Source organism: Papio anubis, chromosome 6 (genome assembly GCF_008728515.1).
Source record: "Papio anubis isolate 15944 chromosome 6, Panubis1.0, whole genome shotgun sequence".
Taxonomy (NCBI): domain Eukaryota; kingdom Metazoa; phylum Chordata; class Mammalia; order Primates; family Cercopithecidae; genus Papio; species Papio anubis.
In genome coordinates, this window is record NC_044981.1 from 100,415,561 (window position 1) to 100,443,532 (window position 27,972).

General features: G+C 36.5%; 1 protein-coding gene across 2 annotated transcripts in view; it reads left to right on the forward strand.

Moving 5' to 3' along the window:
* LIN28B (lin-28 homolog B) overlaps nucleotides 1–27,963 on the forward strand; it is a 143,302-nt gene extending 115,339 nt beyond the window's left edge. Inside the window, exons 5-6 of one of the 2 annotated variants that reach the window (XM_009205754.4) lie at nucleotides 22,454–22,820; nucleotides 27,550–27,963. In XM_009205754.4, the coding sequence (XP_009204018.2) occupies nucleotides 22,454–22,817 (364 nt within the window). In that variant the 3' untranslated portion in view covers nucleotides 22,818–22,820; nucleotides 27,550–27,963. Of the gene's footprint in view, nucleotides 1–22,453; nucleotides 27,391–27,549 lie in introns of those variants that run through there. The other variant, XM_021937645.2, reaches the window with a different exon arrangement.
* The last annotated feature ends 9 nt before the right edge of the window (nucleotides 27,964–27,972 follow it).

The window sequence follows — 27,972 nt, forward strand, 5'->3', positions numbered from 1 at the left end:
CTGCTGCTGTGTTTTGAAGGGTCTCAAGCTGTACACATGCAACCTGGTCTTTAATTAAGAATGAGGGAAAGGTACAGGATTTGTACAGATCTCTTCTCTCCAGTATCCTGTCCCATGAATTCCAACTGCTTTAGAAGCTCTGAGCTGAAATTTATGCCTTTGTGGCTCACTGAGATCACTGCTGTGCTTGCGTTTCATTGTCTTCTTGCCCCTTAGTCCCAAAAGTCTACCCAGGCAGAAAGCTAGGGCAAACATCTGGGCTTACTTTGAGTGTTTCCCTTCTATCAAGCACTACAGTTTTTTTACTACCTATTGTCCTGTCCAGTGACAATAAACAGTTGCCTCATATCTTTCCCAGTGTTAAAGCTGTAGACTGCAGAAGAGTAAGTCTAAGTCTATCATATTCAGAAGCCCACTGAACCTATGTACTACTATTCATAAGTTTTTTGTAATACAGAGATAAAATATCTGTACTGTAAAAACTACATGTAGAAATTTATTTTGGGGTTGCAAGTTGTTTTACAGCCTGACTGTGGTACCATTTCCAGAGATAATTTATTTATTACCTCTTATATTAGTTTTTGTTTTCCAATCCATCAGCTATTCCCCATCACCTATTAAAGGATCTGGTCTCTAAAGTCTTTTTATATGCGTGACACTGAATTTATGTCTCAGCATGAGGTTGAATTAAAATAGATGTAGTATGTTTTCTGCTACACATCATCACTATCATCTGCCATCTGACAGCATAGGAAATTATTTGGCTCCTACACTTATACCTAACATGTAGCTCATTTGAAGAGTGTTATATTTCTCATTTTTGCAGTGTTGAGTGTTTAATTTGCCGTGACATGTTATGCTGCTTCAATCAAGGTGATTTTTCTTCCTCTTTCTATATATGTATATTACTCAGGATAATTTTTATCTTGGTATACCCATGTACCTCTTCTTTCATTTTCTTTTACTTGTATGGAATGGCTTAAAGTCAATTTATTTATCATAGATAAGTACAAGCATTGTTATTTTACTGTATTCTTGTGTAGTTTTACCACTACATTTTAAAATTGAAGTATGTATTGGTTTACTATAAATTACTTTTTTCTATATATTATGGTTAAGGAATATAGATAGTTTAAATTATATGTATATAGAGATTACTTTAAATTTATTTCAGTATAAGAATAGGGACATTACAAAAATATTTATTATAAAAAGGAAATATTGACCTAGTAGTGTTAAGAAGTGTTGCTTTAAACAAATTAAAACATACTTATTTTATAGTCTGAATCTGAGCAATTCAATATCTGAACACTTTGGATCTAATTGTACTGGCTGTAGCTCATGGTCCCTTATTAATTATTTTGTCTTCTATGATTTTTTTAACCAGAAATTCATATTTCTTGAACTTGTGTCTACAGGAATTTTTTGACTCCTGGCTTGAAAGTGCATTTTCTCTGAGGCGGGTATGTGTTTATTTTATCATGTGCCTAGAGGTACTTGTACCAACTGGGAACCATTTAAAAAGAAATTCTCAGCTTGAGTTGTAGCCCCACATGAGCTGCAACACTGTATAGCATCTGGCTGGTGATATCAGTTCTCAAGGGGGAGATCGTTTTCTCTTCCTCCCACCACATAGTTGGGAGCAGAAAAGTTATCTTGCCTTTTCCCGTCTTTGAGGTAACTACTTTTCATTGATCTTTACATTTGAGTATAATTTTGGGTGGAGGTTCCAGCTTTCTGTGGGACAGGATCTCCTGTTAGACTCCTAATTCTGGACAGATCTTAGGCTTTCTTTTCTAACTCCTCTGCTGCATCATCCAATTTACAAGGTGAAAGCTTCAGATTGTTGCTAGTGTTTTGTAGATGTCTCCAGAATGAGAGGCTATTTCAGTGCTCCACTTACCTCCCTAGTTTTCTGCTTTCACTTTGTTTTTGGCTTCTGAGCATCACTGACTTTTCAGTGCCATCAGCAAAGCAGTTCAAAGGATGCTTTAGAAATGTTTTTTCCAGCATTTAGTTGTTTTTAAGTGGTATGGTTGTTCAGAGTATTTTATATGCTACTTTGAAGGAAATGAAGTGTATTTTTGTATGTAATGTAATTATGTTAAATATATAATGTAATTTTAATGTGTGGCTGTTGCTTTTTAAAATTTGCGCTTTTCCTCCTGTGGATATTTTAAAAGTATTTGTGCCATTTTTCTTTCTCTTTTTGTGAATTGCCTGTTCATGTCCATTGTCTGTTTTTCTGTTGGACTCTGGTGATTTTCAAAAGAATATATAGTACATGGTTTTGGAAAGGGCTGCTTTTCTGAGGAAATGAGTCCCCTAGGAAGATCTGTTTCCTAAGATATGCTTGTCTGACTTTGAGGAAGTTTGATACTGGCGCTATGGTTTAATTTTAGTTCCTTAATTCTTTTGTATTCATTTTATGTTCTCTCTGTGGCCTCTTACTATCTCCTACTTGCTAAATCCAGCAGCCTATTTTAATACCTCATCTTGTTTGATCTGTCTATTAGCTACTTTCTCGAATGCGAAACTGTGTATATATATTTTTTTAAACTAGGGAAGTATCTCTTTTCTTGTCTTCCTTCTACTTTTCTGACTGTTCCTTCTTAGAACTTCTAACTGGTTGCTCCACCTGAAAGTTATTAAATAGTGGATTTCCTGAAAGCTTTGGCTGCAGTTATTGTTTCCTCTTCACATTTTGCTAGGTGATCTCTGAGCTTTAGCTACTGTCTGTTCTTTCAGTGATGTCTCCCAAGTCTGTGACTTCAACCTTAGCATCTCTCTTCAAGTTTCAGACTCGCTGTGTCTCCAGAGATACACATCCACATGTGGTTAACTTGTAGTTTTTCCATTACTATTTTATTGAAAAATCCTTATAGTGGTAATTGAAGCTAAGTAAGACTTGACAAAAAAATTGATTAGATGAAGGGAGATTGAACTGTGTGGTAGTTTTGCCCAGAAGATGAAGCTTCTGCCATAGAGTTAGTTACATTATAGCTCAGTGGGTGCCTGTTACAATGAAATATTACTAAAATGTATGACAATACTATTTGGCCCAAAAAGTATGGCAGATAGGAATTCATGTTTTTATTGCATTTGACACTAATTATTTTGCATTTCTTCCACTTTAATGATGCTGCCCTTTAGTACTAAATATTATTTTTTCATCCTTACATTCCAGCATCTTATAATATTTTCCCTTTTCATTCTCTGTATTCTAATGTTACTCTATTTCTTTTTTTTTTTTTAAAGACAGAGGTTTGTTCTTGTTGCCCAGGCTGGGGTGCGATGGCGCAATCTCAGCTCACCGCAACCTCTACCTCCCCGGTTCAAGTGATTCTCCTGCCTCAGCCTCCTGAGTAGCTGGGATCACAGACATGCGCCACTACAGCTGGCTAATTTTGTATTTTTAGTAGAGACGGGGCTTCTCCATGTTAGTCAGGCTGGTCTCCAACTCCCGACCTCAGGTGATCCACCTGCCTCGGCCTCCCAGAGTGCTGGGATTACAGGCGTGAGCCACTGTGCCTGGCCTTTTACTCTTATTTTTTAATAATACAAGGTGAAGATGACTGATTTGCTAATTCGTTTTTTTTGTTTCTTTGTTGAGATAGGGTCTCGCTTTTTTGCCCAGGCTGGAGTGCAGTGGCGTGATCATGGCTCACTGCAGCCTCAACCTACTGGGCTCAAGCGATCTGCCCACCTCTGCCTCCCAAAGTTGTTGAGATTATAAGAGTGAGCCACTGTGCTTGACCTATAATTAAGTTTTTGTTTGTTCGTTTCATTTATATTGTCCACAGTAATATAAATATGGTCACAGTGGTTGGTGACTGAGTGGTACAAGCAGACTGATAGATGCACCTGGAGTATCAGTTACCGTGACTGATCTGTGACATGCCTTGAAGGCTAGAGATCAAGAATCTACTCCCAAATAGACAGAAAGCTGAGATGACTTCATGGTTTAGGAGAGTTAACTTCCAGTAAGCATGATGTTTTAAAGTCCAGAATATAGTGACTTTTTCAATAGTGCCTTTTCCATTTCTTTGAACCAACCAGGCATTATACCAGTAAACACCGTGAATGCAGTGATAAATGTAGAACTTATTGGAAGAGATTTGGAAACTAGGAGTGGGTCTAAATAAACTGGAAGAGATGAGCTGAGTTTGAGATTACAAGGAAACATAAAAGTGGGAATAATTTGTGAGTGATCAGACTAAAGAAAGTAGTTTGTATATAGGAAGTTGATTAATTTTTCAAAAGGGAGTTGGTAGACAAATGTAAGTCTAGATTTTGGTGACTCTCGAAAGGTACTGAGAACAAGATAGGAAAATAATATCAGTAAGGTAGAAAGAAAACTAATTTAATGTTCTGAAAACCAGATGAAAGAATAGTCCCTAGAATATAGGAATAGTCGGCAAATTCCCAGTACTTAAAACTGTACTACACAAAGATAGTCTACTTTATCATTTTCTTTATCTGCAACTTTTGTGATAGAATTTATATAAACTAAGTTGCCCTGCAATTTGATTTTTAGGGACTCCAAGGGATAAAGCAGAAAAATATTAAATATTTAGACATTGAACTACATACAGGAAGAAATGCATGGCATCTGCAACAAAGCAAATTAATTTACTAATATCTCATCAAAATGGAAGAGTAGGAGATGGTCAAGAAAATCCCAGTAGACAAGCAATAGAAAATAGAAATTAATTATAGAGCATTCATAAGATATACATATATAGTATCATTGTTGGGCTATTTAGTTTGATCTCTGTAGGATTCTTGTAAAGAGAAAAATATTTTAAGCTGCTTCTGTTATTTTTGCTCTTGCTCCCCCCACCCCACCCCCCAGTTCATGAGGGCTTCAATTCGTCTACCATGAATTGTCTTACCACTAGTAGAGAAATTTCACCTACCATTTATATACGAAGCGTTATAGTTGACAAAACATTTTAAAATATGTATCTCATTTAAGACCAACAGCAACCAAATGAAGTAAGTGGAAATTATGTTCATCTTTAAAAATGAATTCTTGAAGTATGAAGCTTACTTATAGATGAGGAAACCCAGAGAGATTAGGTGATTTTATCATGGACCACCACCTGAGTTACAGGCTGAAATCCTGGATTCCCTTTTATATTAGATTTGAGGTCATGAACAATGTGTACATAAACTTTGAAACTTAGGATTTTTTTCCTACTGTAAGATCAAAGTTTAAAAAATGTTAAATTGTAAAATATATTTAATATTCTGCTTAGTAGTCTTTGTTTCCATTTTCTTTTCCAAGCCAGCCAACTTGCCTTCCTAAACATGTCCTCTGCTTTTCTACTTTGGTGTCATACTCAGGCCATTTATTTGCCTGGCATATTTTCTTTCCTATCTCTGCATCTGTTTAAACCTTACTCGTTTTTATTTTTATTTTAATGTAATTATTTATTTTAGACAGGAACCTTTTCTTAAATGGTACTGCTCCTTGCGAAGCAGGGCTGACTCCGAGGCAGGGCTCTCAGAGTCAGCCTAAACCTTACTCATTTTAAAATAACTTTTAAGTACGATGTTGCAGCCAGGCCAACTCTTTTACAAAGTCATCCCTCTCACTCTCAGTAATTATACTTTTGTTATTGTTCTGTTCTGTTTTGTTTTGTTTTTGATTATGTCATTTTTGGAAAAGACGTAACACTTTCTATCTTACAGCATTTAACAAAGTCTACATTTATTAGCTATTGCTATACAGGAAGAACAGTCATCAGCAACAGTTACCATTTGAACCAATGGACTGTTTAAAATATATTTTTAAGTGATATTACAAATAATTTACAAATATGTAAATCAAAGCCTGCTTTAAAAACTGCATTGGAAATTAGCAAGAATTTAACAAACTCAAATTTTTCTTGCATGTATTTCTGGTGTGAAGATACTCATTTTCATAATGGGTGATCTCAGTTGAATGCAAGTAATTGTGCATGGATGACCCTGGAACATACCTATTTTGTAAATACTGATTCAGTTTTCAAATACACTTCTAAGAGGTTCCAGCTTATTGCTCCTGGTGGTTCTTGCATTTACATCCTCAAAATGAAATACTTTTGAAAGTTTTCATGGCTCGTAATTTTGTTAGAAGGTGGTCATTTTCTTTAGCCGATGATAGCAAAACATTTTCATTTTTAGACATTGATTAGAATGATATATTCAATTGATTTTTTCATTTCTATGCTATTTCCTTTCAGTCAGTGCCTTAAGCATTTGTCCACTTATGAGCCATATTTCTTATGTACAGTTTCTTATGTAAATTTCTTAGTACAAACCTCATAAAAGATAAAATACTGTCACGTGTTCTTTTAGTAAAAATTTTTGTCCAAAAATATTGCATGATGACATCCTGTGGAATGACTGACTGGGTAGCAGATTTCCTTTTTGTCCTTAGAAATAATATTGTTTACTCATTGATTTAGTGAATATTTATTTGTTTGTCTTATATAAAGGCTCATACTCTGAGATTTAGTTTATACAATTTTATCATTATCATTAGAGTCTAGAGTACTGCTAGCTATCTTTTTGTATTTATGTTCTTATTCATCTTCTCTCTGCTATTATGGACAGAAATGAAAATTCCTGAATTCTCAGCTGCGTTCAATGTAAGGTTAAAAAGAAAAAGATTATAAAAAACACTGTCCCAATGTCTTTGGTACATTCTTGGAACATCAGGCAATACTTTAAGCAAAGCTGAGAAGGGTGGATCACTTGAGGTCAGGAGTTACAAGACCAGCCTGGCCAACATGGTAAAACCCCATCTCTACTAAAAATACAACAATTAGCTGGGCATGGTGGCGCATGCCTGTAATCCCAGCTACTCGAGAAGCTGAGGCATGAGGATTGCTTGAACCCGGGAGGCGGAGGTTGCAGTGAGCCGAGATCGCACCACTGCACTCCCGCGACAGAGCAAGACTCCATCTCAAAATAAAAGTAAGAAAAGTAAAGTAAAGGATAGTAAAATAGCGATGATTTATTTCTCTATTGTATCATCACTTGCCGGGCACAGTGGCACATGTCTACTTGAAAGGATCATTTGAGGCCAGGTGTTTGAGGCCGCACTGTGCTGCAGTCACGCCTATGAATAACCCCTGCAATCCAGCCTGGGCAACATAGTCAGACTCAGTCTTTAAAAAAAATTTTTTTCCAAATAATATTTTCCAATATGTCTTATTAAATATAATAGTTATAATAATAATTATATTCTAATTATTTTATCTTTTTGTGTAGTTGGAAATAAGTCCCAATACTATAAAAGGTCAAAATGTTTCAGGATATAGGAAAAACAAAATCACTGAGAAGAAACAAAAAAACTAAAATTGGGTCCAGTAACTCAGTGTTAAAGCTAGTTGGTGATCTAGAAGTCTTTGTGCCTAAAAGTGCTTGTAAATGTTTATTGCATCTCATGTAGTGGCTCTGTGGTGCATATTTACTGTATGTTAAAGGATAATTTTTTTTAAATGCAGCATTATGATTTTTATGCAAATATCAGATGAACAAGTGTTAAAGAATTTATTTAACTCAGTTCAGTAAGAGAACCAAATGTTGTAACTTGTTCAAAGGAGAATCAAAGAACAGACATATTTGTAGATCAGGTATATTGACATGAATATGCAAATGAAACCCAAACTGGCTTCTTCCACAGTGGGCAAGGGAAATCAATTGACTCTCCACCCTCCAGGATAGAATTTGCCCCTCTGTAGAGAAAAATGATGATGTATTTCTGTCAGTCATGGAAAGAGCTATAAAATAACCCTGTTAGAATCAGATAATCCAGAAGCTGGGTTCCAGATGTTTTCTACTGAAGCACAGCTTTCCCCCACACATATATTGCATTCATTCAAATTACATGTCAAACACATAAAGAGAACTTTACATTCAGAGTGATAAATAACACTGCCATTTATAGCTATCGTATTTTCAAATGTTTATTTTCTGAAATAAATATATTTTTTGAATAAAAGGCTCAAGTATTGCCCAAGCAAATTTACCTCCTTTTTATCACACCAGTCAGGATATCATTCAATATTTTTTAAAGAAAAATCTAGAAAAAAATACTAGTGGCTTTGTTTCTCTTGTTCCACTAAGAGAATAAGCCAAGTTCTTCATGAAAAGTTCCTCCAGCCAAATCTAGAGGGTGACCAAAGGAGATGAAAACTCATCATTCAAATACTTAAGGAACTGTACTCATAACAAAGCTATTTTTTGGCTTACAGAATATGTGCAAATAAATCTGTTAACATGTAGAATCTAGCCCTAATGATTAGAAGTTATTAAGAGTATTTGGACTTTTATAAACAATCTGTTCTATCCGGGAATTCAACTGCTCTTCCCATACTTACCTTCAAATTTTACCTCCACTAGTGGCTATGTATTCACAGGGTCACAGCCTTGAAATGTTCAGACAGGAAGATAAGATCCCTTAAGGGATCTGTGATCAGAGAAAAGATCTGTAGGGCTGTCTTAGCAGCTTGACCATCAGGCTTTAGTCATAGAAAGATTATGACATGAAGGGCACCCTCAATCAGCAAGGAGGAGGAAAGGAAGTAGCCATGAAGCAAAGAACATTGTCTTGAGCTCTAATTTTTAAAGTAAGACCTACACAAGATAATATCACAGTTTACAGAGGTTATCTGAACATGGTAGCAATTTTCCTTGTTTAATTTTTACTTACGTACATGGTAAACAATTGAAGAACTGCTGATTCTTGACAAAAGGCAATATGTAGTCTGTCACTAGAAGACCAATTGGACTGGAGGGAGAAATGGACAGAGGTCGTTTACTTCTCATTTATACTTCATCATTTTCCTCAGCGGTAGCTGGTGCTGGAATGGGAGATCAAACTTATCGATCATTAGAAGCCTTTCCTTTCTGACTTGAGCAAAATGGTTTTAACTCCTTCTGATTGCTGTGTAGCTGTAGAGACAGGTGATGGCTTGGGACAGTCTTCTTTTGACTCTCACACATGAATTCGTACTGAGAACACATTTTGGTTACATCATACCAGGCACTGTGTTCTAAGACCACTGGCCCTCTATAAATACTTTTAATGCTATTAATATAAACATTGTCAAAATGGACAGATTATTAATATTTCTTACTAATTCAATAATGTAGTAATAATTCAGGGGGCTGGGGGTATTCTGGCTCACAGCTGTAATCCCAGCACTTTGGAAGGCCAAGGTAGGTGGATCACTTGAGCCGAGCCTAGAAGTTCGAGACTAGCCTAGTCAACATAGTGAGACCTCGTCTCTACTAAAAATACAAAAATTAGCCAAGGCATGGTGGCACACACCTGTAGTCCCAGCTACTTGGGAGGCTGAGGCAAGAGGATCACTTGAGTCGAGGAGCTCTAGGCTGTAGTGAGCTGTGATGGTGCCATTGCACTCCAGTCTGGGTGATAGAGCAAGACCCTGTCTCAAAAAATAATTAGGTAGTAAGTAGGAGGTGCTAGTAATTCAGTAGTAAGTCAGTCATACAGCAACAGAGAGGTGTTTTAACATTCTGTCTTCATAAAAACTGAGATTCTACCAGCATTATTAGTTGCATCAAAGGTAACTCAGTCATAGATAACTTCAAAGTTTTGAGTAACCCAGAAGATATTTACTTTGCTAAAATTAGGGTAACATCTTTTAATCTAGCGCCCTTTTGCCCCTGGCTTGCAAACAACCAGTATAAATTTGAAGCTGTTATCTAATCTTCTATGTACAGTACATCAGTCATGCCAACAAAATTGATTCTTGACTTCTATACGTCTTTCTTTCCTTTGGAATTTCTCATGTTCTCTGTTCCTTCTGTGTTTTAATGGAGAAGTGTATGTGATAAAATGTGTGCTAGTCACTATTTTGTAGTCCTTATTTTGTATACTAAGGTATTTTTAATATGGTATTAAAATTCTTGTATATATTGTTCGGACATTTACATCTATTTCTCTAGATAACAAATTATTGCCTCACTTATCAGGTAACCATGATGAAATTCTTCTTTTAAAATTTCTTGTGCTCTGGTCAAATGGCCTAATAGTAAAGACATTTTATATATATATATGAATAAAATAATATTCATATATATATGAATAAAAGGCTCAACATATATATACACACACATACACACACACGAAAGATACAACTTTAGAATGACTTACAAAATAATGTTATATTAATAGATAAAAAGAATGCTGGCTACAGAACCAAAGCCTAAAAGAAATCATGCAATGAGAAGAAAAAACGTTTATAAGAGTTGACACAAAGCTCTAGTGGAATTGTATTTCTTCAGGCTGAGCTGATGCTTATTTACAGCAGATGTCACACCTCTGACACTGTGAATTTGAAATAGTCTGGTGAAAAAAGCAAGCAGCCCTGGTGGTTTAAGTTTTCAGCAAGGCTGCTATAATAAATGAACAGACATTTCCAGACTGCATATTATAATCTGATTCTTCCATCTAAGCAAGCAGCTAATTTTAACCATTTCAAGATAAGTTAAACATTGAACGTCTTCCCTTCCTTTCATAATTGATAGTAGTACTAACCTTTTAAAACACTTTAACTTAAAGGTCAGTAAGACCAAATAGAGTCGATAAACTGACCTTGCTTCCAACAAGGATGAATGTAAACCTGCAGTTAGGATAGTTACAACACTACAACAGCAAAAATGCATGTGGCTTTTATTTATTTGTGTATATGTGTGTGTGTTACTCCTGAACTGGACACTCCTTCTTAGTTATCTTGGGTTCTGAAAGCAGCACTGGCCAAGTGCCCACTGCGTATGAGATTGGGTCCTATTTCGTAACAAACTGCTTTTACTCCCAGGGTATTGGAAAGCATGAAGTTATCTGTGTTTGAGTACATCTTTCTCTCTCTCTCTTTTTTCTAAACTTTTCCATTAGCCAGAACAGATTATCTGTCTGAGATGTTGTTTGTCATGTAAGAGAGAGATAACATTTCTATTTGAAATAAAGTTTTAACTTATGACCTAGAATTCATTATTATGCTCCTTCTCAAGTTATAGTGCAAAGTAGAAAACTTTCAACAAATGAATATTGTTTCATTGATTTGACACAGAATCTACCAAGTACTTTTAAACATAATGGAATGATATATAAAAATGTCTGGTTTATAACTATGCCTGATTGAAGTGCCCTTATATGAAAAATGCTGCCCTTTGCCCCCATGCCTCCAGTGATTTCTCTCCCCTTCCATGTCTTGTTTGCTTTTAAAACTGCTACATGTTTCATCCCCATTTCTCAGTGACCTGCACCACCACTCATTACATACCCATTCCCCACATTTTTCATCTTATCTTCATGTTTTTATAAGATGATGAAAGGTTTGTGAATAGAGCTCTTACTGTATTTTAGCTGGTTTTCAGTATACTTCGGTGCATTTTCACTGATGTTATGAGATAGTTGATGGCATTAATCAGAGAAAGTGTCCAAAAGCTAATAAACCTAAGGCAATCCAAAAACCAGTCAGGAGAAGATATTAAATGAGATAAAATGTGTAAATCTTAACCATCCAGCTAACTATTCATATACCTTTCATTGGCATCTAATACAAAGTTGTGCACATAGTAGATATTCTTCAGTTTTTTTTTTGTCCATTTGGTTTTCATTTGATTCTATGAAAATGATTAAATGAATATTATAAGCAGTTGAATCCACTAGCAGACAATGTATCTAGTTAATTTCTCATCATATAATCAGGTGATAAAAGAGGTTAGAACACTAGTTGATAAATTTTTTTAAAAATTAGTTTAGTTGATCTGGAATCTGAGCTTTAGGGGAGACATAGAATATTCATTTCTACTGCCAGCAGTTCAGAGTTTGAATTTACTTTGGTTCCATGTCACCACAGGCTGATCCCTGCTTGTTATGCTGAATAGTACTAGACAATACAGAGCCATCCAAACACACATGATTTGTTATGCAACAGAAAGAACCAAATGGCAATTATACTAACTGAATTTTGCTTTTTGTTTAATAATATTGAGCACCTACCCATAGGGTGGTCTGATTAAACAGGTTTAAATACTATCTTTTATGGACTTCCTTTTCTTTGGGTATAGAAAACAGAGTGAGCAGTAGTTATCTTATTAATGGCATTCTTTTAAGCACAATGTAGTTTAGACATTAGATAGGGTTTTAAAAAATTACATACCTAATCATTTTTGTAAAAAACAGAGATCTTGTTATTATATTTATACTGACAAGAAAGTAATTTTCTATTTAAATGCCAACAGAGGCCGAACGCAGTGGCTCACACCTGTAATCCCAGCACTTTGGGAGGCCGAGGCAGGCAGATCACTTGAGGCCAGGAGTTTGAGACCAGCCTGGCCAACATAGTGAAACCCTGACTCTACTAAAAATACAAAAAATTAGCTGGGTGTGGTGGTGCACACCTGTAATCCCAGCTACCCAGGAGGCTGAGGCATGAGAATCATTTGAACCTGGGAGGTGGAGGTTGCAGTGAGCCAAGATCGTGCCACTGCACTCCAGCCTGGGCAACAGAGTGAGACCCTATCTCAAAAAACAAAAAAAAAAAAACAAAAAATCAGAATTTGGCCATGAGGAGAAATGTTTGCAAGAGCATGTCCATACTAAACAAATTTATATGCTGGTCAAAATTATTTTAGATGTAGGCAATAGAAGATGGAGAATTAAAAGAGTTATTATGGGAAATTAGTAATTGGTAATGATGGTGAAATTTAGGGAAAGTAGCTATTGATTAAGAAGCTGTAAATTGGCTAGGTGCAGTGGCTCGTGCCTCTAATCCCAGCACTTTGGAGAACCAAGGTGGGAGGATTACTTGGGCCCAGGAGTTCAAGACCAGACTGGGTAACAAAGTGACAGCCCGTCTCTACAAAAAGAATTAAAAAAAAAAAATTAGCCAAGCATGTTGGCACGCACCTGTAGTCCCAGCTGCTGAGGGATGCTGAGCCCTGATTGTGGCACTGCAGTCCAGCCTGGGTAACAGAGCAAGACCCTGTCTCAAAAAAAAAAAAAAAAAGAAAAAGCTGTAAGTTATCCATTTTGATGACACGAGTATACATCGAACCTGTTCTTGATTGATAAATTATAAATTGAACAGAGAAACTATATCTGAAGTTAAACTCAGTGGGTTTTTGCAGTGTGTACCTTCCAGGGATCAGTGATGGTAAAAGGTTGAGGAGCTTTTCTGCCATCACAACCAGAAATTTCAATGATCCATTCTCAATAAGGAAATAAGAGATATATACACACACTTCTTCCCTCCCTCACTTACTCCCTTCTTTCCTTCTCTTTCCCTTCCTCCTTCCCTCCTTCCATTCCTCCCCTCTTTTCCTTTCTGAGGCATGAGTGAGTAACCTGTTGAAAACTGTTTTGAGAGATGTATTCTCTTTTGAACCACATTCCTTGTAGTGGGAAATGTAGTGGTAAGATTGTCAGTGCAGCACTTGGGTTTGTTAATAGCTGTAGTTCTCAAGTAGCTGCACATCACCGTCTCCTGGGAAACTTAAAAAGTAGTTATGCTTAGGGCATCATCCTCAAAGATTCTGATTTAATTTGTCTAGAGTAGGACCCAGGCATTAGTATTTTTTGAAAGCTTCCAAAATGATTTTGAGTCACTGGTAGACAGACTCACTGTCAGATGACTAGCAATAATAATGAAGGTCAATTACAAAATGGCAATGGAGTTTTATAATTATAATTGCTCTTTTTCTTTTTTAATTACATAAGTAATATAAGTTCTTTCTTGTTATTTAAAAAAGAAATTATACAAAAATTTACAGAGAAAAAGTGAAATGCCAGCAAGGCATGGTGGCTAATGCCTGTAATCCTAGCACATTGGGAGGCCAAAATGGGAGGGACTGCTTGAGCCCAGGAGTTAAGACACCAGCTCGGGCAACATGGCAAAACTCTATCTCTACCAATAAAACCACACATACACACACACACACACACACACACACACACACACACACACATACACAGGTGGTGTACACCTGTAGTCTCAGCTGCTAGGGAGTCTGAGGTAGAGGATGATGGAGTCTGGGAGGTCCGGGCTGCAGTGAGCCATTATCACACCACTGCATTCCAGCCTGGGCAACAGCTAGACCTTGTCTCAAAAAAAAAATGAAATGCCCTTTCACTGTACTATTTTCCCTGGATGTAGCCACTCTTTGTCAGTTCACTGTCTTCCCTCCCAATGGTTTTTTCATTCATTCATTCATTCATTCATTCATTCATTCATTCATTCATTTGATGGAGTCTTGCCTTGTCACCCAGGCTGGAGTGCAGTGGTGTAATCTCGGCTCACTGCAACCTCCGCCTCCTGGGTTTAAGTGATTCTCCTGCCTCAGCTTCCCGAGTAGCTGGAATTATAGGCATGCACTACCATGCCTGGCTAAGTTTTGTGTTGTTAGTAGAGACGGAGTTTCACTGTGTTGGCCAGACTGGTCTCAATCTCCTGACCTTGTGATCAGGAATGCCCGCCTAGGCCTTCCAAAGTGCTGAGATTACAGGCATGAGCCACTGCACCTGGCCGGTTTTTACATGCGTTTGAAAAATGCACACAATTACTTATAATCATGTCTAATGTCTTTGAAACAAATGTGATCATACTGTATTTACGTATTATGCCATGGTTCGCTTTTTTTACTTAACAGTTTGTCTTGGAGATCTTTCCATGTCAATACATATAAATTTACCTCAATTTTTAAAAAATTATTTCATTATTCTACTATCTGCAAATGTTTTTTGGTATATGTGGCTTTGTTTTTTATTTTAAAAGTGTATAGCTTAATAATAACAATTGGTTATTGTTAGCATTGTTGTTATAATTTAATTTTTCTAACTTTTTACCAGTATGGACAATGCTCTTATTAATATCTTAGTACCTGAATCATTGTGTTTATCAGTGAATATTCCTGTAGAGCAAATTCCTGGAGTGAGAGTTACTAGGTCAGATAGTATATGTATTAATATTTTCAAATATGCTGTCAAATTGTCCTCCAAGGGAGGCAGTCTCAATTTACATTCACTCCAACCAATAGAATCTGATTGCAATATTTCAGAGCCTAAGTAAATCATTCATACTGCAGTATGATTTAATGGGCTAACTAAAATTTCCATCTTCTCTCTTTTGACTGGAATTTTATTGAGTCAGTTTGATAGCACTGATCATATAGCATGTCAGCTTGAAATTCCAATTTACAATCTTAAACATATGATTAAAGAGAATAGAAAAAGTATTCACACATTTTTTAGACCAAGTTTTTCAACATGTAAAGTGTAGGAGAGATGAAAAGAAAATCCAGCCTTGGCAGTGAAAAAAATCTGGACTGGACTACTCCCAGTCTTTTGTTTTATAGATGGGATGCTCAAAGAAAGACGCTGACCTCCCCAGTAACAAAGTCTCAAGAAAAATCTACAATTCTGTGTGTGTGTGTGTGTGTATTAGTATTTTAAATTCCAGATCCTAGATATTTTAGACTTACATATAATAAAATTACATCAATATTCTTGGGTATAACATTTTTATATAATCAAAATGGAAGTGAAATTTAATTGTTTTCAATTAAAATTCCCTTCTAGGTAATCCCTAAATTTCTTCATCCATACAATTTAGATATTGTAGTTCCCAATTCATAAAGTTTGGGGGAGGATTAAATTATATAACACATTAAAAACCTTTAGCACAGTGTCTGGAATTTAGTAAGCTCTCAGTGAATTGAACCTGTTCATTATTTCTGTTTTTACCATTTTAGTTACCTTACAAGTATGTTAAAGTATGTTTATATAGAATATTTTGTTTTTAGCATGAATTAAGGTAAAAGAGGGGCATGATGCTGGCTTCTATATTCCTGAAGATCCAAATGAAAACTTTTCTGATGTTAAATGTGATCCAAATGAAAACTTTTCTGATGTTAAATGTGTATTTATTATCTAGGAAACGTTTTTTTCTTTTTTTGAGACGGAGTCTCGCTCTGTCGCCCGGGCTGGAGTGCAGTGGCTGGATCTCAGCTCACTGCAAGCTCCGCCTCCCAGGTTTACACCATTCTCCTGCCTCAGCCTCCCGTGTAGCTGGGACTACAGGCGCCCGCCACCTCGCCCAGCTAGTTTTTTGTATTTTTTTAATAGAGACGGGGTTTCACCGTGTTAGCCAAGATGGTCTCGATCTCCTGACCTCGTGATCTGCCTGTCTCGGCCTCCCAAAGTGCTGGGATTACAGGCTTGAGCCACCGCGCCCGGCCTCTAGGAAACTTTTAAAAGAACATAAATCATCATTATCACCGACTATTTTTGAAAACTCAGTATTTTACCACTGTACTTAGAATATATAAAAATTTAACTATGGAAAACATACTTAAATAAAAATTAACTTTACTAAAATTGTTATTGTTTAACTGGCTTACAGTCTTATGAATTTGGTTATGAGAAGAATGAAATAAAAGAAACTAATTCATTAACACACAGGTTGATGGAGGTCAGAAGACATGTACACTATTAAAGAGACTTACTAGTTCTGTGACTCATCACACTTTCCTGACTTCTCTCTTGGTACTTTGGGGCGAGTCCTGTGGAGCTACCCAAATGTTTATTTAGATTGTGTAGAACCAGTCAGAACAAAATGGGGCCTTCTTCTGGAAGACTGGTTCCAGGATCTGCCCCTCTTACCTTCAGGAGGTACAGGGTAGGCAGATTGCTTCCATCATATGCTCTGGATCCTTTGCTTGTCCGCTCTGTGCGGTTCTCTAATAACCTTTCTGCCCACCCACCTCCCCGCCACCAGCTGGCTGCAATCCGTCACTTCCATGTGTTCAGTTGATTGGCACACAATTTTAATTAAATAACAAATATTAAAACATATTAGAATAAAAAAGAATAGAGCTGAGGAATGTTATTAGTATCATTTCTGGATTTTAGTTGAACTGTACCAACGTTTAAAATGATCTCTTCAAAGAATTATTTTTCCTCCAATTTAGTTCCTGAAATTTTTTTCAATCCGTGACTTTTCTTTAGCTCCTCTGCCTCCCGTTTGGAAACTTTATTAATCCTTTTTTAGTCTGTTTTTCCCAAGAATTTTTACGTAATTCCTTTTCTATGTTCGTACCTTCTTCCTGCCCAAAGCTCGCACTTCTTTCACTACTCTTTTCTCTGTCCCTGATACTGCTTTACATACTATCTTTCAACAATTCCTTCCCCTTCAGAAGCTTACAGATCACTGTCAAAATTATCCTTAATGCCCCCATCAGACCCTCAGAATGTGGATTTGAGTTTACATATAAATTCTTATTAAGTTAAAATGTTCAAGTACTGAGAAGAACCCTAAGATAGATTTTTTCCATTATACTTTTAGGCAAGCAAATCTGGATCTTCCTCTGTGGTATCGCCCCTCTTCCCAATTTTTTTAAATCACTCTCTGGATCAAGGGGGAATATATAACTGATGAATATTTTCATTTACACCATTGGAATATTATTTAAAAATTAATGTCTATCTTTTAACCTAGTGATTGTCAGCTGTGCTCAGCTCCATTATTGCTGATATCATTTGAAAATATAATCTGCTTACTCAGTTGTTTGGATCAAAAAATGCAAACTTTTTAATGGTCGTAGCAGATCTGAATTCTGATTTCTGAATCAGAGTTTTCATTTTTTGATGAAATCCTCAGAAATTTGGATATATTTTGATTAACTTATTAACTAGTGTAGGTGTTTGGACTTGGTTTTTAAAAACTCATGTAATGGCCGGGCGCGGTGGCTCAAGCCTGTAATCCCAGCACTTTGGGAGGCCGAGACGGGCGGATCACGAGGTCAGGAGATCGAGACCATCCTGGCTAACACGGTGAAACCCCGTCTCTACTAAAAATACAAAAAAACTAGCCGGGCGAGGTGGCCGGCGCCTGTAGTCCCAGCTGCTCGGGAGGCTGAGGCAGGAGAATTGCGCGAACCCGGGAGGCGGAGCTTGCACCGAGCGGAGATCTGGCCACTGCACTCCAGCCTGGGCGACAGAGCGAGACTCCGTCTCAAAAAAAAAAAAAAAAAAAAAACTCATGTAATTATTTCAGAATATAATTAAATAGTTCTAAAGGTCTAAACAATTTGTTTTTATTTATTTGGCCATCATAAGTGCCTCTATTCTATCTATTGTTGCCATTCTTTTATTTAAAATCTTTTCTTTTTTGTGAGACGGAGTCTTTCTATGTTGCGCAGGCTGGAGTGCAGTGGTACGATCTCAGCTCACTGCAAACTCCGCCTCCCGGGCTCATGCCATTCTCCTGCCTCAGCCTCCTGAGTAGCTGGGACTACAGGCGTCTGCCACCACGCCCGGCTAATTTTTTGTTATTTTTAGTAGAGACAGGGTTTCACCATGTTAGCCAGGATAGTCTCGATCTCCTGACCTCGTGATCTGCCCACTTTGGCCTCCCAAAGTGCTGTGATTACAGACCTGAGCCACCGCACCCGGTCTTAAAATCTTAAATTTTAAATCTTATTTTGATAGTGTCTCAAAAAAGTTGGCTTTGATTTGATTGTTATTTATCTTCTATCTTTAAATGTTCCTTAAATAAGAAATAATACTTGTAGAATGTGCTAGCTCATTAGAATAACAGTATTTATAAAATGATTTTATGAAGAACTTGATAACTTTCTAAGATTAAACTGAACATTTTTGTTTATTTTATCTTTGTTTGTTTGTTAAAACAGAGTCTAGCCCTGTTGCCCAGGCTGGAGTGCAGTGGAGCAATCTTGGCTCACTGCAACCTCTGCCTCCCTGGTTCAAGCAATTCTCCTGCCTCAGCCTCCTGAGTAGCTGGAACTACAGGTGTGCCCCGCCACGCCTGGCTAATTTTTTGTATTCTTAGTAGAGATGGGGTTTTGCCATGTTGACCAGGCTGGTCTGAAACTCCTGACCTTAAGTGATCTGCCCGCCTCAGCCTCCCAAAAGTGCTGGGATTACAGGTGTGAGCCACTGCGCCTGGCCTATTTTATCTTTACTTGTAATGCATGAGAAAATACCCTTTGTGCCATTGGTTCAGCATTTAATAAAGTACTTAACATGAATAATTTTATTTTTTATGTTGGACTATGGAAATATATAATAAAGTATGAGTATAATTTTCTTTGTATGGTCTTTTGCTTGTGTGAGACTATGTCCTTATATTTCTTAAGCATGTAGCTGAACATGGACACACATGCTATTTTTATGCTCACATCACAGTGTAAAATTCATTCAGACTACAAAGGCAAACTGATGTGGAAAAGTATGGAGGGTGAACAAAGGGGACTAAAATCATGTATAGCTTGTATGGAAATCATGTATAGCTTGTATGGAGTATATAGTTGTGGTATGATTTGTGAGCTGCAACGTAGCTGAACATTTCTATTTTGCTGTCAGTCCCTTGGGAAGGAAGGGGTTTCATAATGGAGAGTGATCTCTACTCTTAGTAAGAGTGATTGACACGGAATGATTAAATAGAAGAGAATATAAATACCACTCCTCCCCTTTTAAGGCTAAGCACATAGACACTAAATGCAAATCTTTTCAGTGTGGAAGACAGTCTGGCCTAATGATAGCACATATCAGAAAAGCCAAGGGGGTGAATTAACTATGCAGATCAAAATGTAAGGAAACCAAAATTATATAGCATCCTTAAAAATAACTTTTATAGCCCATATCTAATGGTGAATGCACAGATAGAGGGTAATTGAAGATCACAGTTGTGAAAGCAGAGTACTGACATCAGGCTCCTGGTCAGTGAGCAGGCAGAATGGCTCCCTGAATTGGATAGCGCAGTGCCCACCATGGTGACTGATAAAACCGATGTGTCCGCTGGAGAGCCAGCCTGTTACTGAAGCCTTTAACCTCTTTTTTCTCTCTTTGAAAATGAGCTCCTGAGTGGAAGGTATCCTCAAGGAAGTGAATTTAATTCAAAAGAAGATACTTTATAGATGGGCAAATTTAATTTAAGAATTCACTTCTCTATTGTAGAGGAGAACTGTGTGGGAAAATATATTATTATAAGTAATGTGGTTATATCTTTCAAATATGTCATTTTTGAGTGTTGTTATTTTGAAAACCTAAATTTTAAGCATTAGCGAGTAATCTTGATTATTTAATCTTACACTCTCATAGAACATATGGCTGAAACTATTAAATCTGCTATATTATATTAAGATATGTAATTGTACAATGAATAATTTAACTACAACATGTGATTTCTTGTTTTTTTTTCCCCTTTTTGAAAATATGATTCAGTCTCTCCTAAGATAAATACTTGTTAATTGTTGCAAAGAATAAAAGCCCATCTTATAAATTCATTATTCTAAATTGCATAAGGTAACATTGCTAACTGGAGAAGCAGGCAATAGTTACCCTAAGTTTTGCCAATTAAAAATTCACCGTTTAATTTATCCCAAAAGATGAAATACTAAATATTCTATATATACTGCTTAGTAGGTTGTTAGTACATTAGTAGTTTGTCTTTTAAATATAAGGTAGTATAAATTATTGTTTGATGTTCTCACACACATACAAATATAAGTCATCATAATTCATTTTTTGTTGTCAGTCTGGACTTAAACCAATTTCCTCAGTTAACCCTTTTATTTTTTGTTTGTTTGTTTTTTGTTTTTCTTTTTTTTTATTTGGAGATGGAGTCTCACTCTGTCACCAGGCTGGAGTGCAGTGGCACAATCTCGGCTCACTGCAACCTCCGTCTCCCAGGTTCAAGCAATTCTGCTGCCTCAGCCTCCCGAGTAGCTTGGGACTACAAGCGTGCGCCACCACACCCAGCTAATTTTTGTATTTTTAGTAGAGTCAGGGTTGGCCAGAATGGTCTGGATCTCCTGACCTCGTAATCTGCCTCCCAATCTCGGTCTCCCAAAGTGCTGGGATTACAAGCGTGACCCACCGCCGCCCAGCCAGTTAACACATTTTATTATTTTTTAAAAACGTTATAACTTGTCCGGGTGCGGTGGCTCACACCTGTAATCCCAGCACTTTGGGAGGTAGAGGCAGGCGGATCACTTGAGGTCAGGAGTTCCAGACCAGCCTGGCTAAACATGGTGAAACCCTGTCTCTACCAAAAATACAAAAACTAGCCGGGCATGGTGGCACATGCCTGCAATCCTAGCTACTCCTGAGGCTGAGGCAGGAGAGTCACCCAAACCCAGGAGGCGGATGTTGCAGTGAACCAAGATCACTACACTCCAGCCTGGGCAACAGAATGAGATTGTATCTCAAAAAAAAAAAAAAAAAAAAAAAATTATAACCTGCTTTTCTTTGTGCTTCATAAATGAAATTTATGGAGTCATAAATGTATTTGGAAAATAAAATAGCTCTTAAAATATTTCATTTGGAGACAAGTCATTAAACAAATTCTATGTTTAACAATCAGATTTAAAACCTTTAGTAAATATAAATTTTTCTTAGTTTCTTCCACTTATGGTATTTTGTTATTTTTAATATAAAATTTTAGAAGAAAATCTGATTGAAATTGAACAAATATACCTCTGAATAAATTTTCTTGCTTAGCTTTTCCTTGCCAAACTAAAAGCTGAACTTTCAGACATCTAATACAAAGCCAGGTCTTCAATGTGCATTCACATATTATGGATGGATTTCCATTTATTTTAACTTAAAAGAGATCACCCTGAAAGAAAGCTGATTTCTTACAAAAGGAAAAGAAAGTAAACTTTTCTCATCATTGAACTAGCATAAACTTTTATTAATTCAATCTAAGTATTTAGAAACTTTCTTTTTTTAGCACTGTTCTGATTCAGACATTTACTCTATTGCTCTAAAATTGCTTGGTAATTTGCCAGATATCATCCTGACTTTCTGACTAAACTCTGACTTTCTTATATATCAAATTTCACTGCACTACTTAATTTTATACAAAGGAAAACTTTTTTTTTTCCAGTTTAGCTGGTTTCTGCAGTCAAAATAATTAACATTCAAAGAAGTGTGAAACTCTTAAAATTTAATTTGGTCTAAAATTTTCCCAATTTCTGAGTGAATTGCCACTTTGCATCGTGCCAACAGCTGTATTTCTACACTCTTGTTTTTAAAACTGGCTGGTTGTTTTTTGTTGAATATTCGCTGCCCTCTAGTGGGCTAAATGGTTCTTTTAAAATGACCAGATAGTGTCAAATTTAAAGGAATCATTTCTATATGGAAGTGATTAAATATTCTTTCATGTTTTAATACTCTTGTTTTTCACTGTGTTTAGTTATGTCTCACACAACTAAGTTTTTAACCTCACGAGAATATTTTGGAGATAGTCTTTGAACCAACAGTGTAAACAATGATAAATACTTTTAAGAAGGCATATTAAAATAAGCTTGTCTCATTGATAGTTTGTGTGTCTTCACATTTTAAAATGTGTTTTTGGATACATGCTGCCTACTTCTAAGATGTTTTCATCTTTTTGCCTTGCAGATGCTACAACTGTGGTGGCCTTGATCATCATGCTAAGGAATGTAGTCTACCTCCTCAGCCAAAGAAGTGCCATTACTGTCAGAGCATCATGCACATGGTGGCAAACTGCCCACATAAAAATGTTGCACAGCCACCCGTGAGTTCTCAGGGAAGACAGGAAGCAGAATCCCAGCCATGCACTTCAACTCTCCCTCGAGAAGTGGGAGGCGGGCATGGCTGTACATCACCACCTCAGGAGGCTAGGGCAGAGATCTCAGAACGGTCAGGCAGGTCACCTCAAGAAGCTTCCTCCACAAAGTCATCTACAGCACCAGAAGAGCAAAGCAAAAAGGGGCCTTCAGTTCAAAAAAGGAAAAAGACATAACAGGTCTTCTTCATATGTTCTTTCCTTTTACCCTGTTGCAAAGTCTACCTCATGCAAGTATAGGGGAACAGTATTTCACAAGCAGTAGCTGACCTGGGATTTTAACTACTATTGGGGAACTGTGAATTTTTTAAACAGACAAATCACTCTAAGCAAATTACATTTGAGCAGGGTGTCATGTTTTATGTTAATTCAGAGAGTAAGATACTATGTCTGTCAATATGTGCATGTGTGAGAGGGAGAGAGCCTGAGTCTGTGTGTGTACATGAGAATTTTATATAGAAATGTACACATATATATAAAGAGCCTTTGTCTTTATATATTTGTGTATAGATCAAAGCACACACCCTCCCTCATGTAATTGGATATTTCCAAGAATTGAAAACCCATGTGAAGCATTATAGATAGTTTTAAATTTAACCCACTGGAGTTTTCTTGAAATACCACTTCTTTTATATTATATAAAAATAAAAACATGACTGTTACTTTTTGTGTGAACCAAAGGCTACTTCAGATCTCAGAGCTGCCAACTATGGGGTACTATAGGTTTTTAAGACATCCAGTTCTCCCGAATTTGGGATTGCCTCTTTTTCTTGAAATTTCTGGCGTGGTATTTTTTCCCCCCTCTTTGAAGGCAGTACCTTAACTTCGTATGCCTCTGACTGCCATAAGCTTTTTTGATTCTGGGATACATAACTCCACAAAAGACAATGAATGTGTAATTTGTGCCGATATTTCACTGTTTTAAATTCTATGTTTGATTGTAAAATTAGATGCCTATTAAGAGAAATGAAGGGGAGGATCATCTTAGTGACTTGTTTTCAGTAGTATTTTAATACCAGCTTCTTGTAACCTTTTCCATGTTGTGAGGGTTGTAAGGGATTGTGTGGCAACAGCAGCTTCCCTTGGCTAAGTCAATCTTCTACCCATTGCTTAGAGCAGGTAGCCCTCCTTATTTACTGCTGAAGACCTTAGAGAACTCCAATTGTTTGACGTATATTTTTGGTGGCTGTTTTTTTTGTTCCTCCTGGAGAGTTATCTAACTTGTTTCTAAAACAAACAAGCAGCACAGAAATGAATGAAATACCAGGGTTGAGAATTAAAATTAAATGGATGTTCACAATTGCCCAATATATATGACCTGTGAATGATATGAAAAAAGGCAGTGTTCAGTGGCAGTTAACAAGAGTGACAAGCCTGGGGCAGAGGTACCAAACCTCTCCCACCAGAGAGCTGGAAGTATTTTATACAGTAACTTTGAACCTATGGAAGTTACCTCCAATGCTTATTCTGAAGTAACCTATATGGTGGATGCAGGATGAACATTCAGTGCTAGGGAGAATCTTCTCAGGTTGGTTCTCAGAGTGATAAACTGGCTAGGGACCAGTTATAGTATTGGTCCCATTAGGTTTCGGTCATGGAAAAAAAATTATTTTGGGGTCATCCTGGCTCTAGATGTTATGGGCAAATTTCTGAAACATCTGCAAGAAGGTACCAGTTAATTATAGTGCTTAATATTGGGAATAATATTAAGCATTATAGTTATAATGTATGGGCCTGTTGGTGTAAGCTCAGATAATTAAATAAAAATAGCATGACTCAAATGAGACATATTCTGCTGAACAGTTTCTACTTCCTCTCCCTCCTGTCCTGTCATGGGAGACGTATATAGTTACTGCTGTTTCAGCAAGCCACCATAAGAAGAAAAATGCCTCAGGTTGGGTTGCCAGTCCTTTACAACTCAGCTTGAATTTCACAACAGTGATTGTGAGAATCTGCGTGGTATACACTGAAATATCGGTGTGCTGTGATACAAAGCTTACCTTTGACGATATTGAATGTGATATAGCTGTAGAGAAGTACTTCCTTGCCTTATGTGAGGATTTCAAGCTTATTTAAATTATGTAGACAAATCAAAGTGGCATTGCTTAATTTTTAGCAGGCATAATAAGCAAGTTAACAATAAAATGCAAAACATGATAAGCATTGCTCAATTTTTAGCAGGTATAATAAGCAGGTTAACAGTAAAAATGCAAAACATGATAGATAAGTCACTTTGAAAATTCAAACCAAAGTTCCTTCACCTTATGGAAATAGGAAATTATGGACTTGAAAATTGGACATTTCCTGTTTACAAAAAGAAATTTAGAGCTAAAATCATGGTAAAAAAATAGAAACACTTGAGAACCATGGTCTTTATGGGTGCAATTTGAAATCCTTTTCATCATCTTACCAGACTGAACTAAGAGCACATACCAAACCTATCTTATGGTTGAAAGTTGGGGTTTATTTTTTATATGAGAATATTATCATTATTACATAACATACTCAGGACAAAGAACTTTGCTCAGGGAACATACCATATAATATTTTTGGTGTTTCTTTACAGACTAGTCTACAGTCCTGCTTACTCAAAACAAACCAAATAACTTATACCTTTATATAAGTATTATGTACTGATGATAGTAACTACCTCTGAGTTTGACATAGATCAAAATTTTTGAATATCAGATATCAGTTATCCTATTTTTATTTCATGTGAAAACTCCTCTAAAGCAGATTCCCTCAACTCCGTGCATATGTGAATATCACTGATGTGAACACATTGTTCATTTACATAGGTAAAATATTCTGTTTACAGCAAAAGGCTACCTCATAGTTGATGCATAGCACACCTGTATGTATGCTGTTCCAGCCTTACAGGTGGCTGATAATTCTCTGGTACAGAACCTGTTTATCTGTATTATAAATAGCAATCCACAACTGCATGTTTCTGACAAACACTTGTGAATAATGAAGCATCTCGTTTTAGTTAGCAAAGTCTCCAAACATCTCCTTAAAATAATCATGTATTTAGTTTAAAGAATTATGGGCACTGTTCAACTTAAGAACTTAAGCAAAACAGAACACGGAAGCAGTCTTAGAAGCATCTCTTTGCCCAGAGGCGGAGGTTGGAAGGGGTAGCAGGGAGAGGGGTTGGTTTATGCAGGTATTTGTGCTAGGCAAAGAGTTTAAAAGATGCCAATGTCCTTCATTTACTGTCTGTGCTGCCCTGAAGCCAAGCGTCTTGCAGCATTATAGCCCCAGGCACATAACTAACTAGCACTGGCTTGCCAAGGAATGAACATGCAATGCCATTACTAGCTATTGAGGGAAAAGGGTCTGTGTGAAGCATCACTTTGCGGGGATTACTAATGGTGGGGCAGCAGGTCTGTGAATTCAGTTATCTCTTGACCTCACCCTCATGTCAACACAAATGTAATTCCTAAACAAGATGCAATTCCTAAACAAGATGCATTGCCAGTCTCTTACCCCTGTAAGCTAATCATTTGCTACATGGCAGACTATAATGAAAACATTTTTATACTTGGATTTCTAGTCTTCACTAGAAGACCTTGGATGTATTTTTGCAGTTGAAAGATTAAGAAAGATTTTTACCTGCTTATAACTTGGAAGTTTAGCGTGCAATGTAAGAAAAAAGATCAAGAAATGTCATGTTATTAGCATCAGTCCACCTCCAATATTGCCAATATTATTTTTATTCTGGCTCAGTTTTATTTTGCACCAGGGCGGCCCCAAGTTACTGCTGGTTGTATTTAGTTTGTGAATAGGAGCCCATAAGTGTTAATAGACTTTGTAACATTCACTGTAAGATGAATTATACAGGACATGGGAAATCTCATTAAGTCTTAAAGTTAATTTAAATTAATTTATCTGTTTTCTCTAAGAAATGTTTATCATAAAATATATATGTGTATTTCCCCTTTGGTTATAAAATTTGGGAAAGTATGTACAAGTGCAGCTGCACTGACTTTAATTTTCTAGATGTCTTAATGAGATTTATTTGTTTTAGAGAAGAACATCTGTTAAAAGCATCAAACTCTGTCTTACATAGCTGTCAACAGCCTCTTTAAGATGTGGTGGTTGTATGATCTGTGTCATAATTGTTCAGTTAGAGTGAGAAGTTGACCTATGATTCATTTTTAAATTTTATATTTGGAACAAAGCTGCAAGTTATGGTAAAGTACTGTACTGTGAGAAAGTATTATGATATTTAATGCATCTGTGGCTTAACACTTGTGAGAGTTACCAGCTTGAAAATGATGGTGTTGACTACCTCTTGAATCACTTCCATCTATCAACCACTGGCACCTACCACCAAGCTGGCTTCAATTAGTATGCGTTGCTTTCTGGTATTAACAACTCTAACCATACTAGAGACCAAAGTGAACCCTGATTTTTATATGTCTTTAATAATGGTGTTTTATCTAGTGTTTTTAAATTATCCTGTGTAGTATTTAGATTACCTCATTGTCCATTTTGATTTATGCTGTTTACAAGTGAAAATAAAAACACTTGAACTGTATGTTTTTAAAAGATAAGGGGTAGATGTTTGGAATGCATTTCACTTGCGTGCAGTCATCTGGAGGGACTGAAGCACTGTTTGCCTTTCTGTACACTCTGGGTTTTATATTCTCATTTCATGCCTAATGTTGTATTCTGTCAATTATGGATATGCTGGGGTTTAAAAAAATTACTTGATTAAAAATAAAACATATAACGTTGGCATTTATGATGGGTTTTGGAGATTTTTTTATGATGTGTGTTCTTACTAAGTGAAAGGATAAAAGGCCATTTAGGCAGTGTTTTACATCAGTTGGAGCATAAGTTAAATGGTATTAACATATCCTCAGTGGTGAGTATTAACATGGAACTTTCTCCAACAATACAGATGCTGAATAAATGTAGTCTAAGTGAAGGAAGAAGGAAAGGTGGAAGCTGCCATCACTCAGAATTGTCCAGCAGAGATTGTGCAAGCTTGTGAATGAATAAAGGCACATACTTCACATGGTCAGGAAGAGTGGTTTAAAGCAAAATATTCAAAGCCTATTGAAGAAATCATTTTAGAATTTTTCTACAGGTTTTTTTCTAATAAAGAATTTGAAAAGAAAAAGGCAAATTATATCAGTACCAAATATCTAAAATGCGAATGTAGATTTATCAAACCATGAATGCAGTATTGATGTACTATAACAAACCATTTGGTAAAACTATTGAGTTCTATAAATTGGCCAGTTCCACAATCAAACTTATTTTCCTCTCTACACCTGGATGATTTCTTCTTTTGATGATCTGTTATAACTCTTATTTTAAA